The sequence below is a fragment of the Tympanuchus pallidicinctus genome, unplaced genomic scaffold (genome assembly GCF_026119805.1).
Source record: "Tympanuchus pallidicinctus isolate F22 unplaced genomic scaffold, pur_lepc_1.0 scaffold3, whole genome shotgun sequence".
Lineage (NCBI taxonomy): Eukaryota > Metazoa > Chordata > Aves > Galliformes > Phasianidae > Tympanuchus > Tympanuchus pallidicinctus.
This window is the reverse complement of record NW_026294747.1, coordinates 4846107-4859684: the sequence shown is the minus strand read 5'-3', so window position 1 is coordinate 4859684 and position 13578 is coordinate 4846107. Positions and strand designations below refer to the sequence as shown.

The 13578-nt window shown below is 43.4% G+C and overlaps 1 protein-coding gene across 5 annotated transcripts in view; it reads left to right on the top strand.

Annotated features, from left to right (window-relative positions):
- Positions 1 to 12757: 12757 nt before the first annotated feature.
- SYT9 (synaptotagmin 9) overlaps positions 12758 to 13578 on the top strand; it is a 69471-nt gene continuing 68650 nt past the window's right edge. For all 5 annotated transcript variants that reach the window (XM_052695728.1, XM_052695727.1, XM_052695726.1 and 2 more), the window contains exon 1: positions 12758 to 12973. In XM_052695728.1, coding sequence (XP_052551688.1) covers positions 12826 to 12973 — 148 coding nt within the window. In that variant the 5' untranslated portion in view covers positions 12758 to 12825. The remainder of the gene's footprint in view (positions 12974 to 13578) is intronic.

The window sequence follows — 13578 nt, the reverse complement described above, 5'->3', positions numbered from 1 at the left end:
GTTTTGCTTAACAGTAAGGTTAGTTTAAAAGAGCTAGGATGTCACACGCCAACCACAGCTAAAATTAAGAGGAAAGGGAAAGTAGCAGGAAATGAAAAATGTTGAGGTAGCATGGAGAATCCTTGCAGTTCCTCTACCTCCAATATCAAATGTGCTTTGATCTCTGATGAATTTAACAGTCACTCAGACTCTTTTGCTTGCTATTATTTGGATCTGTATTACACATCTTTCACTATGCATAAAATGTTTTCTGGACAGCCAGCTATAATGTGATTTCTTTCTATTTCTCCGTGTTTATGCCATTTTGTATACATACACATATTCCTGTATCCTATTCTATCTCTATTGTCTTGACCAGCCAAGCATGCTTTATGCTTTTATTTTGATAGTAATCCTCTCCTTTCAAACTTGTTTGTGCAAAGCATAGTCTTTCATTTCATATAGGATAATCTCTATTCAAAGCAATATTAATTTTAAATAAAAAGTGCTGCAGCAAACACTTTCACATTTCCCTATTACCAAGGCTCTCTGGGGTATTTATATAGCTCATCATACAACATTTCCTTGATACTGTGAGCTCTCTCATTCTACAGATAGAAAGAAAAATGAAAGAAATCTGCTGTTGAGTGTTTGCAGCCATGTGCTCACTCTTATCTCTTCCTGCAAGCACAGCCTCACCTAATTACAAGATCACTAACATCCACAGCTGTGTGGTACAGCCCGACACAGGTGTGTTGCATCATTACAGAAACAAGATGAGAAATATAGGATCCTTGCACTGATATCTCTGTGATGAGGTATTCTCCAGCATTCCTGTGTTGGTAAGCATTTGATGCTACAGAAGGTTACTCAATAGGCAGCTATACCAAGCTAGATAGAAAGAGATGTGGTATGCACTGACAGACATGTTTTGGGATGCAGCTATTACAGCACAGTCAGCAGGAAGCCCAAGGCAAAATGGTGTTTTATTAAGGTAAAGCACAGAACACAGAGGAAGGCTAAGTAAGGTTTTCAATCCTTTTGATTCCACAGAAAATAAACGATACTGCTGCTTATAGCTTAAACTCAGGTCAGACTAGTGTGAAACTGAGCCACAGAATTCTCACTGAAAACAAAACTCCTTATATGAAAGGCTTCTCTTTCCTAGCAGCAAACAATTAAATATCCATGTTCAAAACTCCTCAAACTAAAAACAGTAACAAACTCAAAACACAAGCAGACCGTAAAACTGCTAATTTAAAAAGCTACAGAATAATTTAACTAAGAGTACTGTTACATAACCAAAGGCCTTCACTTCTATACCCTTTACAACTTAACAATAAGCAGGCGAGATACATTTGGTGCTGCGTGATAGTTTCAATCCAAGGCAAGTAAAGGATTTTCTTTTTGTGTAGCACGTTCTATTATGGAATTTTGTATGCTGTTCCTGGGATAGTAGAGGATCTATGGAGCAGAAACTCTTCCATGGATACATGGCTGCTGAGTACAACTCCTTAGCTTAACATTGCTGTACAACCTTGTTTTCACCAGTCTGATGACCCTGGAAGACAGCAGAATGCTGGCAAACAAGACCTTAGCACTCAGGCTTTCCTATTTGTGGCAGTGTAGGAAACTTAGCGATGTCCATTCATTTTTTGTGCTTCTCATCATTCCCCATATGGAAATATTAAAAGTTGATAACACAATAACCGTGTTTATGCAGTTAGCCTACTGCATGGACGCTTGGTACAGAGCATTTTCAGAAATCTCTCCATGAAACTAATTTAATGGCAAGTTATACAAGTGCAGTGGAGTCTGATTCAGTTTGAAAATTCAATATCTAAAATCCCATTACAGTAGTTGTATTAACAAACTGCATTTATAGATGAATTCTGATCTGGGGTTTCCACTCCCAAACTACTCTGAGAACACTAACCTTCCAGTTAAATTCAACTGTCTACCACTAGGGTATTGTAAGGAGCTCACAGCAAAATCAGCAAGATGAAATGTATTTCAATTCTTTTAACAGAATAGTGAAATTTAAATTACAGATTTTAACGTTCGAGTGGTTGAAGAAACATACGTAAACAGCTGCCTAAAATATTCCTTCTTAGGAGGTATTATTAAATACATCAATGAAACTGGGCTCAAATTGAATTCAGTGTATATGAAAAATCATGATATGTATACAGTTTTTATAATAAGCTCACACGTGTCTACTGAGAGTAGTCAAGGAAAATGTCTGAATTCTGCAAAATATGATAAACAACTAAAATCAATACTAAATACACAAACTGCTTCAAGATTAGGATGAGGACAGGAGCAGCTGGACTGAATAGTAATACGGTTATAGATCAGTATTGGTGTTTACAGTCCTTCTGATGATCATGTCTCTCCTCAGGTGTCCAAATATCATTTTATCCCAAATACCCCAGTCTCTTGAGTTCATGTCTTTCTGAGCCTAGAAACCTTCTGAAGGACTCTTTCTTCTATCCTCCTCTTGGTAGGCTTGGTTGAGTTTTTTTTGACAGTTCTGTGGGACATTAGAGATGAATTCCAAACAATAAATTCCAGTGTTGAGGAAAGGTTGTGCTGACTTGAGACAGAGAAGCACATTTTTAAGAATAAGAACTACATTACTTGACCTTGCTATCAGTTACTCTTTCAGGGAATTATAGAGCATCATTTGGCTGGGAGAGGAGAAGTCTGTGTACACTGTTAAAAGAAAGTGAGCTGTATTGGCATTTTTATGCTCACAATAATTATAAGTAAAGTATTCTATGACTGAGTATAGGCTAGCATAAAATGCGTGAGTAAGCCTGGGAAGCTTATAAAATGGGATCAATGAAATATAAAATGCTGTATCTAAATTCAGGTCTGTAAAAGTCATCAATTTCCAAGGTCTTTGCTAAGGTATTACAAAACCTACAAAGAATGCTAGAAACAATTAAAAAAAAAAAAAGATATTTGAAAGTAATTTGTGTGCAACCGTACAATTTTATTAACTTCTTTTCCCCATGACATAAATATTATCATATTTAAGTTCTTCATTTCAGCACATAAAGCTGCCATTTGCACAGTATTTAGCAGGTTGCCTTAGATCGATGAGGTATGACAGAGGTTGAAGTTAAAGTTGATTTGGACAATAAGCATGATGTATGCTGAATTGAGTCCTCATGGTGTTTGGTAAAGTAAAACAAAGTGTACTGAAAGAAGCATACCTGTCATGTTTTGTTTCTTCCTAAGACAATAATAAGTAATGTAGGTGTTATTCATTGCTTTTATGAAATTACAATGACTTGGTCCAGCTAGCATTTCAGAATATTTAATCCCTTTATATCAGCAGAGGGATTTATAGGCAAAGAATGCAGGCAGTAGAGTGGAAGCTGTAATCTTTGTCTTTAAAAGTGCGATTGGCACTGGAATTATCCATTTTATTCAGGAGGATGCAATTAAATCTCAGTTTTCATGTAAAGCTGGCGTCATAAATATCTAAGCTGTGGGGGGCAGAATGGAGAGGCCAGACTGTTTTGAGGTGAGTGGAGACAGGACAAGGGGAAACGGCTGGAAACTGCAGCACAGGAAGTTCTGCACCAATGTGCGAAGGAACTTCTTTACAGTGAGGTGACGGAGCACTGGAACAGGCTGCCCAGGGAGGTGGTGGAGTCTCCTTCTCTGGAGATGTTCAAGACCTGCCTGGATGCCGACCTGTGCGACCTGCTGTAGGGAACCTGCTTTGGCAGGGGGGTTGGACTCGATGATCTCTGGAGGTCCCTTCCAACCTCTACAATTCTGTGATTCTGTGATTCTGTGATAAAATTTAAAGGCCTGTGTGTGAACAGAAACATAACAGTGGGGAAAAGCAAAGGCTACAGCTGGCTATGGATCATTTCTTCTTCTCCACATGGTTTGAGGGAAAAATAGCTGGATGCGCAGAGTGAAGCCAATCCACAGTAAGCTCATATCAGCTCCACTGACCTAATGGCAGTAAGAAGTCTAGGACTGAAGAGCTCAGACTCCTGGGGAAAGCAAATAATGTTTTTAAGTGAAGATTTTATGAGCTGCACAGATTTAAAGGAAAAAAAAAAAAAAGAGAAATGGGAAGTCTCTTCAGTCTCAAGGGAGAAAGAAGAATCTTGTTAGTCAAACAAACACCCTTTCATAAGCTTCAATACTAATTGCCAGGGATCTTTTAGCTCAGGAAGTTTCTGTAAGTAAATTTCAATCTGTTTGCTTTGTTATGTTAATAGGAATAGCAGACTTTCATGGGAGAGAGGGTTGGGGTGGAATGAGATACCTGCAAATATAGACAAGACAGAAAGACAGGCAGAATGACAAACAACTTCCTTTCTTCCTCTCAGTTTCATTTAGCAAAATTAGCTGTCAGGAAGCTCATGTAGAAAACATTTGACTCAGATACAAAACCTTTGGCTAAATGAAGACACTTACTTTATCAGCAAAACTAAAACCAACCAACCAAGCAAACAAAACTGAAATAAAAACAAAACAAAAAAAAATACTTTGAAGGATCTTCTGCCCACACTGTGGAACGGAAGATACGGTGTTCCTCAAAATTTCAAGGAACTGGAACGGCATTTCCCATCCAACTCTAATTGTATTGTGATTAACGGAAGCTTGGATTCAGATACAAACCATAAATATGACTTTAATATCAGAGATTGTCAGCTTAAGAAGTTACACTGTGATTACATTAGGCAACAGTCAGTTAAATAACATTTACTAGGCAATGTTAGTTCCTAATGTGAGAAGCAGAAAATAAACTCAGAAGATTTTCTTTCTATATTCAAGCAAATATAGGTTATGTTCTGAGACATAACTGAATGCAAGTCCTGACCTGTTAATTATTAAGTATTTACAGTATAGTTTTAAATACTTTGATCAAATGTTAGACAACTCCAGTGACAGATAAATGTCCACTTGGAAACAAAAAAAAGCCATGCTGTCACATTTTATAAGCATTTCTCCCTGATTTTAAGTATTATGATGTTGAACCCCCCAAAAAAGTTCAAAGATTCTTTTGATGAATGCCTTAAAATTTAATTATTAATTAATTGATGCTACAGAAATTTAATCTTACTATTGATAGCAACAAAACAGATTGTATGTCTGTCAAGAAAGACCAAAGTTATTACCAATAATAACTTCATTAAACAATTTGTCACCTTGGAGAGTTTAATGAGGAGAATTAACAATAAAATTATTAATCATAATATATTCCTTAGTTTGCTCACATTTCTACTGTGATAAAGTACTTGTCAGCGTGTATTGCTGTATTACCGGTAGGTCTCCAAGAAACTCATTTATACTTGGGGCTTCAGTCATAAATTTGTTATGATTGCACTAAAGAAACAGCTTTCCTTTCTTTTCCTCAAAAATACCTCATACAGCAGCACAGCTCATCTACTCGCTCTCTATTCCAACTGCAATAGGAAAATAAATCACTTATTGGTTTCTTTCTTGTTTTGTAGATGACCTGGACGTCCCCCTTTACTCTTTCTGCCTTACGAATTTATGCCAAGCACTGCATTCTGTGCAGGAGCAGGTCAGCAGCAGCAGCCTTTGCATTTAGATATAGCAAGTTACACAGCAACCAAAACATCATATGGGATTCATTTCTCTCTTTTCCTCTAGTGAATTAAGCAAAAGAGAAATGGAAATTAAACAACGTTATTTTCATCATTTATTGCTCAAACAAGCAGTCCAGGAGCATTAACTGCAAGCAGCCCTAATTCAGAGAGATACTGGGGAAGTGTCTAAACTTAAGAGACATGGATTGTCTCATTTAATTAAGCACAGAAGTATTATGGTGCTTGAAGCGAGGTGCAAGCTTGACTGAATTCACATTTGTGGAAAACGGGGTTACACGTCCAAACTCTGCCTTGAGGCCAGGGCAGTGATGGACTCAACACAAGCTCTAGAGTGTTTACAGAAAACGACAAGCTAAGGTAACCCCAGAAATAAAGAAAACTGGACATGAAATGTGAAGCCTTCCCTAAGAACAAGCATAAGATCATATCAAAAGTGAAAAGAGCTTTTAAGGCCTTATCCTTCCATACACACAGTTGCCTTATCACCTCATCACCACACACCTTTTGCAAGCGTTCACTGAATATCCAGGAAGAAGGAATTTCTCACAAAATATCCCCCAAGGGTGGGATATTTTGTGAGATGGTGGGGATTTATTAACTTAGAGCAGTATGTCATCCCCACCTCAGCACGCCACCCTGCCTGCAGCATGTGCCACCATTTTCTCCCAACAGCTGTCGAGCTGGGGTTGGTGCCATTGCCCTCAGGATTGTTGCAAGTGATACTCAAGTATTTATTCCAATGGTTGTTCAAAGCACACATACCATATACAAACTGTACATACAGTGTTACACAGACATTTACTCCCAGCATCTGAATTCTTAACTTCATCTCTCCTTTTTCCAGATTTCCCCAGTAATATGTGGAAATACATCAGCAAGTGCACATTAAAAAGAACTCTAAGAAGACTGAAAGTAAATTGTCATTAAGCTATGAATAAAACCCTGTACCAGAGTGTGTTGTCTAAATGCTTCTTGAACTTGAACAGCCTTAGTACCTCCCTACTCTTGTGGGACTAAACAGCTCTTCCTATTTTAGTATAAGCTGCAAACTTACTTTTTGTTTATTCAAGTCCTGCATTCAGAACATTTCTAAGAACATTGAAGAGAACTGGCCCCATAATGGAGATTAGCAGAACCCCACTAGTGACTGGTCACCAGCCTGATGCAATGCCATTTGCTATAACACTTTGAGCTGATTGTCCCCTCTACTCTGCTCTTGTGAGGCCCCATCTGCAGTACTGTGTCCAGGTCTGGAGACCCCAGTGCAAGAAAGACTGGGAGCTGTTGGAGAGGGTCCAGAGGAGAGCCACAAAGATGATCAGGGGACTGGAGCACCTCCCCTATGAAGGGGAGCTGAGGGATCTGAGCTTGTTCAGCCTGGAGAAAAGAAGGCTGTAGGGTGACCTCATTGCAGCCTTTCAGTACCTAAAGGGAGCCCACAAACAGGAGGGGAATCAACTCTTTGAAAGGGTTGATAACTGCAGGACTAGGGGAAATGGCTTTAAGTTGAGGGAGGGGAGATTTGGGTTGGATATCAGGGGGAAATTCTTTACAGAGAGAGTGGTGAGGTGCTGAAACAGCTGCCCAGAGAGGCTGTGGATGCCCCATCCCTGGAGGTGCTCAAGGCCAGATTGGATGGGGCCCTGGACAGCCTGGTCTGGTATTAAATGAGGAGGTTGGTGGTCCTGCATGTGGCAGGGGGTTGGAGATTCATGATCCTTGAGGTCCCTTCCAACCCTGGCCACTCTGTGGTTCTGTGATACCAAAATAGAGTAAAAATACTGTTTTTATAACATAAAATGAGTAAATGACATTAATTCCATAAAATACATCTGCATTTATATAGCCTTTTCTCACTGACAAAGGATCTGAAAGAGATTTCCTTATAGTCATATAAATTTCCTATTACAAACTCTATTTCTGATTATTTCTGCTTAAACGCGTCCTTTAATCACCAGAACTCCAGGCTACTTTGTGTTCACTATGCCCTATTCCAATCTCCAGCCTTACAAATTATGAACTACATTTGTTGCCTCCCTACTGTGCTGAACTGAATCCTACTCAAAAGAGTAATCTCCCCAGATTCAGAGGAGCTACTCACGTAACTCTTCAGCAGCACATTAAAATATTGTAGAGCTTGCACCTACGCATCTGAGACGATCCACGCCAGTTATTCTGCCTCTATGGCTTCTTCCTGTAAATTCAGGACACCATAATGCCATCCTACCAGAAGAATATTTACTCGTTTGGCATCTGCAACCTAGCAGGAAAATTAAACAACTCACTAAGAGGGATGCCTTCCTGAAAGAGGGAGGTCTGTCTCAGGAGCGTGTGTCAGTCCTCATGCTTTGTGAAGAGCATCTTGTTTTCTTTCCTTGATGAGCCAGAGAACAGCGTAATCTGCCTGGTAGCTGTATGAAAAGCTTATCTAGTTCATTCTGTATTCATCTGAAGTTGATCCGCTTAATTATTTCTTCCATTAAACAGCCCAGTGCTGCCTTTTCCTGTTGGAATAAGCGTCTGTATTACAGGAGGAAGATTTTATGCTCAGAGGAGCTGGGATTAGAAGAACAATCACTCTGCTATCAGAGATTTGTGTTTGGAGGCCGATTGCTTTGGAGCACATAGGAAAATTTCTGCGTTGATGCGCATCTGTGTTGTGACATAATTTCAAGCTGTGGCATGGCAGCAGAGATTCTAGTCCACAGAATGAGAACTGCTGGTTTGGGATAAAGAAGACACGTAGCGCTATTAAAAATCACAAGGAAGCACACGGCAAAGTAGGCCAATGTAACTGCTTACAGCTGACTTCATGGGCTGTGGTGTGCAGCGCTCTCTTGAAACAGAGCATTTTGGGGCAGAGGAGGGATTGATGCATTCTTTTCTGGTACTGCAGCGAATTCCATTAGACCATAATAAAACGGAGAATCAGGGAAAGGAAAGGCTTTGAGATCTCTGGCTCTCCAATGTACCGAGATACAAGCACTCTTCACAAGTATGGCAAACTTGCCACGGGTAGTCGTGCAGAGCTTCCCTCTCTCCAGTGCTACCTTGGTTTTTCTCTCCTGCGCTCTACTCTCCATTCATCTGCACCTCGTGAAATTGCCTAGCATTTGTCTGCTTTGTAGTTATGATCATCTGAAACAAGGCACTCACACATTAAATGACGGAGAACTCGCTAGAGTTGATGCAGTTTCTGTTTGCAACCACAAACTGCCCAGTGGTGCTCAGAACTTTGCTAAACGTTACTTCAAAAATGCACGAGTCCTGCCCAGTACTGCTTTGGAGCACAGCCACGTCAGTATTTACTTCAGCAGCTTCACTGAGCAGCCAGTTGGATTCAGTGCTGTCAGTCTGGAGATATCCTAGCTGCACAGACAAGGAAATGTGCTGAAAGCTGGTTTCTTATGTGACGCTCAGAAGGTTTCCCATCATTTTTACTTGGCTATAACCTTTGACACTTTGGAAATATTAATTAGCAAGCTGAGTTCTCCATACTTTTTTTTTTCCAAGACTGTTATCTCAAAATTCAGATCAGCCAAAATTGGATCGTGTCTCCTTGTGTGACTCGGTTGCTTCAGAAAGTTCTCTGTTAACTGAAAACCCAGTGACAAGTCAGCTTATGTGTTTTGTTTGGATAAATACGTTTATGCTTCCTGTGAGAATTCATATTAGTAGGCACTAATAAATGCTTCCTGGTTCAGGCCTGAAGCCTTTAATTTCAGACACTACAGAGAACCTGAGTACATGTTGTACTCCACCCATTTTGGAGGAAAATGAGTAAAAAACCAAATGACATAAAACTTATCTTTTGTACAGTTAAAGCACTGACTAGGAGCACCTCATATCATGGCAACTCCACTGTGAAGGTACATTCAAGGTCCAGGTGATTATAAACTGCAAACACTGAACTTGGTTGTGACACTCAATGCTGTTGAAAGCCAGGTTTCATTTGGGGTGTCTGTGACTTGCTTTGTCAGATTCTTACTTTTCCCTTGTGATTGGAGATGAAATTGCAGTGATGAAATTGTTCAGAGAAACCTATGAACTATGAAAAGAGATTTCATGGGTTCGGGGCATTTAGTTCAAGGAGTGGGAGCTCAAGTGATTTTTTGTTCTATACCTTCTGGGGCCGTGAAGGACACGGAGTGGGCTTGGAAAGCACAAGCAATGACTGGTATCCAGCCAGAAACTTTGAGTTCTTTGATCATGGTGCAGATTACTCAGCCTCTGGCCTGTTGTCCATCCATAGAATCATAGAATTATAGAATCGCAAGGTTGGAAACAACCTGCAAGATCATCTAGTCCTACTGTCCTCCCACTACCATTGCTACCACAAGCTATTAAATCGTATCTCATAGCTCCTCATCCAGACGCCTCTTGAACACTGCCAGGGACAGCAACTCCACCACCTCCCTGGGCAGCCATTCCAGTGCCTGACCACTCTCTGAGAGAAAAACTTCTTCCTTATATCTAATCCAAACCTCCTCTGGTTCAACCTGGAGCCATTTCCTCTGGTCCTGTTTGTTGCCTGAGAGAAGAGGCCAAACTCTCCTCATCACAACCTCCCTTATGGTCAGTAATTACAAACTCTAACATTCAACATATGGTTAAAAGGAGTGGCCCTCTGCTGCATGCAATGCCCTTTCAGGACAACAGTTAATTAGGGCAGCATTCACTGGTGATCTTCAGCAGAACACCTGCCCTGAATGGGCAAAATCTGCAGCTGAGACAAGAGTAAACTCATCAAAACTAGGGATGACTGCAAGTACAAAAACACATACGTGATGGCAACAAATGGAGAGGTAATCCAGTTTTCACAAATGTGCATAGGAAGGAGAGATTGCATCTGCTTTTAGACATAGCAGATTACATTTACTGCAGTTATCTCTAGAAAAAGACATGGGTATTTTCTTGGATAATGCACTTAGTATATGCTCAGTGCTTTTGAGAATATATGTCTTTGTTTATTATGAATGACATCCAAGCAATTTCATGGTCTTTCCTCTACTAGGCTGTGAGAAATTTCCTGCCATCACCTGCATTACAAACATCTCAGCACCTTCAAATTGTTACCATTCAAAAATGAAACAAGATACTTTAATTAGAGGAGAAAGAAAAAGAATTTACCACTCCATCACCCAGCTGTCCAGAGTTCATTCTGCAGTGAGCTAGAATTCCAGGTTAATGATGGGCTTATGGTGCTACAGGATCAAAACCACACTTGAGTAAATACATTAATATTCCTTTCAATTGATACATTCAACCATCCTGGACACAGTGCAAGCAATGGAACACCAGCATGATCACTGGACTCCTCAGATTGTACTTGACAGATGTCTCCAACAGTGGCCTTTGACAGCTTCTCTGTCTTTCGTCCTCTTTATCCCCAGCATGGAGCGGTACTCAATTTGGTGTTAGAGATGAAAGAGTTGCTCCCTTACAGAGAGCTTACAGACGTGAATAATTCATTTAGCCTTCTGAAGTCAGTTTTCCCCCAAAGAGACTCTGGTATATCAGAGTTCTCCTATGTTTTATAAATCTCTTCTTGTGCTGCAGTGAAGCCCTTCTTCACTGTAGCACAAGAGCAGCAGCAGTACTCCTACTGCCTGCTACTTGGTTTCCAAGAACACTGTGTTTCACAGCAACTCTTCCAAATTCTCTTTTCCCTCTCTTCTCCAATGCTTGGAGAAGCAAGTCAACCCCACTGCTATTGGCAGCACTAACATAAGTATCTGTGCAGCATTTATTGAGGCTAGTAGGAAGTTTCCTCTTGCTTAGATGTGAAAACGTAAACTTATGGCATGAACATCTCTGGGCTTTAAAAATATGACTTCAGCAACTATAACAGCTGCAGACCATTTTATCATTTAGTAATTTCTAAGAAAAACCAGAGTGAAAAAAATGCCTGTTTGTTGTGGAAGTTATACTTGGCTTATACAATCACACTTTAGAGACATCCTTTTTCTATTGTAAATGAGAAAAAAGTCATGCTAAAAGCAATGCTGCCAAAGCACTAGAAATCATTACACTACTAAACAATTCCTGCTGTTAATATCTCCATTAACAGAACACAATTTAACTTACTTCAGTTCTTCAAAAGAACTTCTACATAAGATGTTGCTGTACACACTATTTCTAGAACCATTATCACCAGTCTTTAAACAGTAGGCTGAACATCTATGCCAGTTTGAACTTTCCCAGATCATTCTGGCCTCTGAGATTTGGTCAAACCATCCCAATACAGAGACACAAACATAAGGTTAAACGTGGTGGCTACTTCTCCCTACATCAACCAGCCACCCTGCCTACAAGTCCTAAAAGGGAAGCAGCACCTTACAGCTTATTTCTTGTGATAACCACGTGTGATGGAAGAAGGCTGTGCCACCCCTACGTTTCCACAGCTGCCTCCTCAGGGGGCAGGAGGCTCTCACGCCTGCCTCCGGTGCTATGCCTGCCTCTCAAGCCATGTCCAAGTCTAAGGTGCCCGGGATTTGTCACCAGTGCTTTAACTCTTTTGAACCCACCACACCAAACAGCTGGAGCGTACCATTTGCTACAAGGCCATGACATTATAAAGGTTCTCCCCTCCACTAGGTTCCCAAGAGTGAGGGCACACATTACGTATAGAAAAATAATTTCAAGACAACTAGTTGAGCGAATGTAATTCTTTCTGAAAACGAGTAGGCAGCGGTGCACAAAACCTCACGGTGTTTAACTAAATGAAGACCAAACGGAGACCAGCAAAGAGGGGCCTGGGGCCTGGCTGGGGATGAAGAGGAGGAGGAAGACTTCCCCGAGGTTTGCCGCCTGTCGAGCCTCTCCCCGGTTTCCCGGCCCGGTCGCGCCGCCCCAGCGGAAAGGCGCAGCCCACCGGCAGAGGCGCCGGCAGCGGCGGGCAGGGCAGCGGCTGGACGGGCGCTCCCCGCCGGGGAGGGCTGCCGAGGCGCGGCGGGGCGCACGCCCGCCCTCCCGGCTCCCGCGTTCAACTGGTGGGACCCTCCTCCTCTCCATCATCCTCCTCCGCCACCGAGGCGCGGCGCGGCCGGCGGGCAGCGGCGCCGGGTCGGCCCCCGGCGGCGCGGCTAGCGGCGGGGGGTGCGGCAGGCGGCCGGCGGCGCTGGCGGAGGATGCGGGCGGCGGCCCGGCGGCGCGGGGGGCTGCTGGCGGGCGGCGGGCAGCGGCGCGGCGCCTGACCGCACAGCTCCGCTCCGCTCCCGAGGATGCTTGGGGGGCGATGCCCGGCGACAGGGAGGACGAGATCTGCCAGAAAGCGCTGCAGCTGCTGGCCGAGCTGTGCTCCGTCGGCGCGGTGGAGAACGAGAATTGCCGGGATTTTATCTACTACCTGCGGGACAGAGCCCGGCCCCGCCTCACCGACTCAGGTATGGCCGGCGGGGCGGCTCGGCGGGCCGGGCGCGGCGGCCGGCGCCGTTCCCGGCTGCGGGCGGACGGCGAGTTCCCCAGGCGGAGGCCGGGAACGGTGGAGCGAGGCCTGCTGGCCCGCGGGGATGCCGGCGGCGGGAGCGGGAGCTCCCCGCAGCCCCGGCGCTGGGTGCATCCCCGGAAGGCGGGCGAAGCCCCCCGATCGCTCTCGATCCCGCTCGCCTAGCGAGCGTCCGCGGTGCAGCTCGGCGCCGGCTGCCTGCGAGCTGCGGGCAGGGTCGCGGGCAACTTTCCTGGCCGGCAGGCGGCGGCTGGCCCGCGGCCTCGGAGGACGGCCCGGCTCGGAGCGACCTTGCCCAGCGCGGCCGATGCCTCGCCGCCGTGTCGCGGGGCTACGGGGCTCCTGCTGTGCTCCTGTGGCCTTAATTGTGGAGACGTAGGGTTTGCGCTGCAGCATACGTACGACACAGTTTGAACCCAGGCCGTTCTATGATTCTACGATTCTAACTTTTCAGCTGTGCGTTTTCACAAGGCAAACCGGCTGTTTCTCGTATGACTGTAGCAGGTGTAGGGGTTGTAGGTCTGACAAGATGCAAACTGAGTG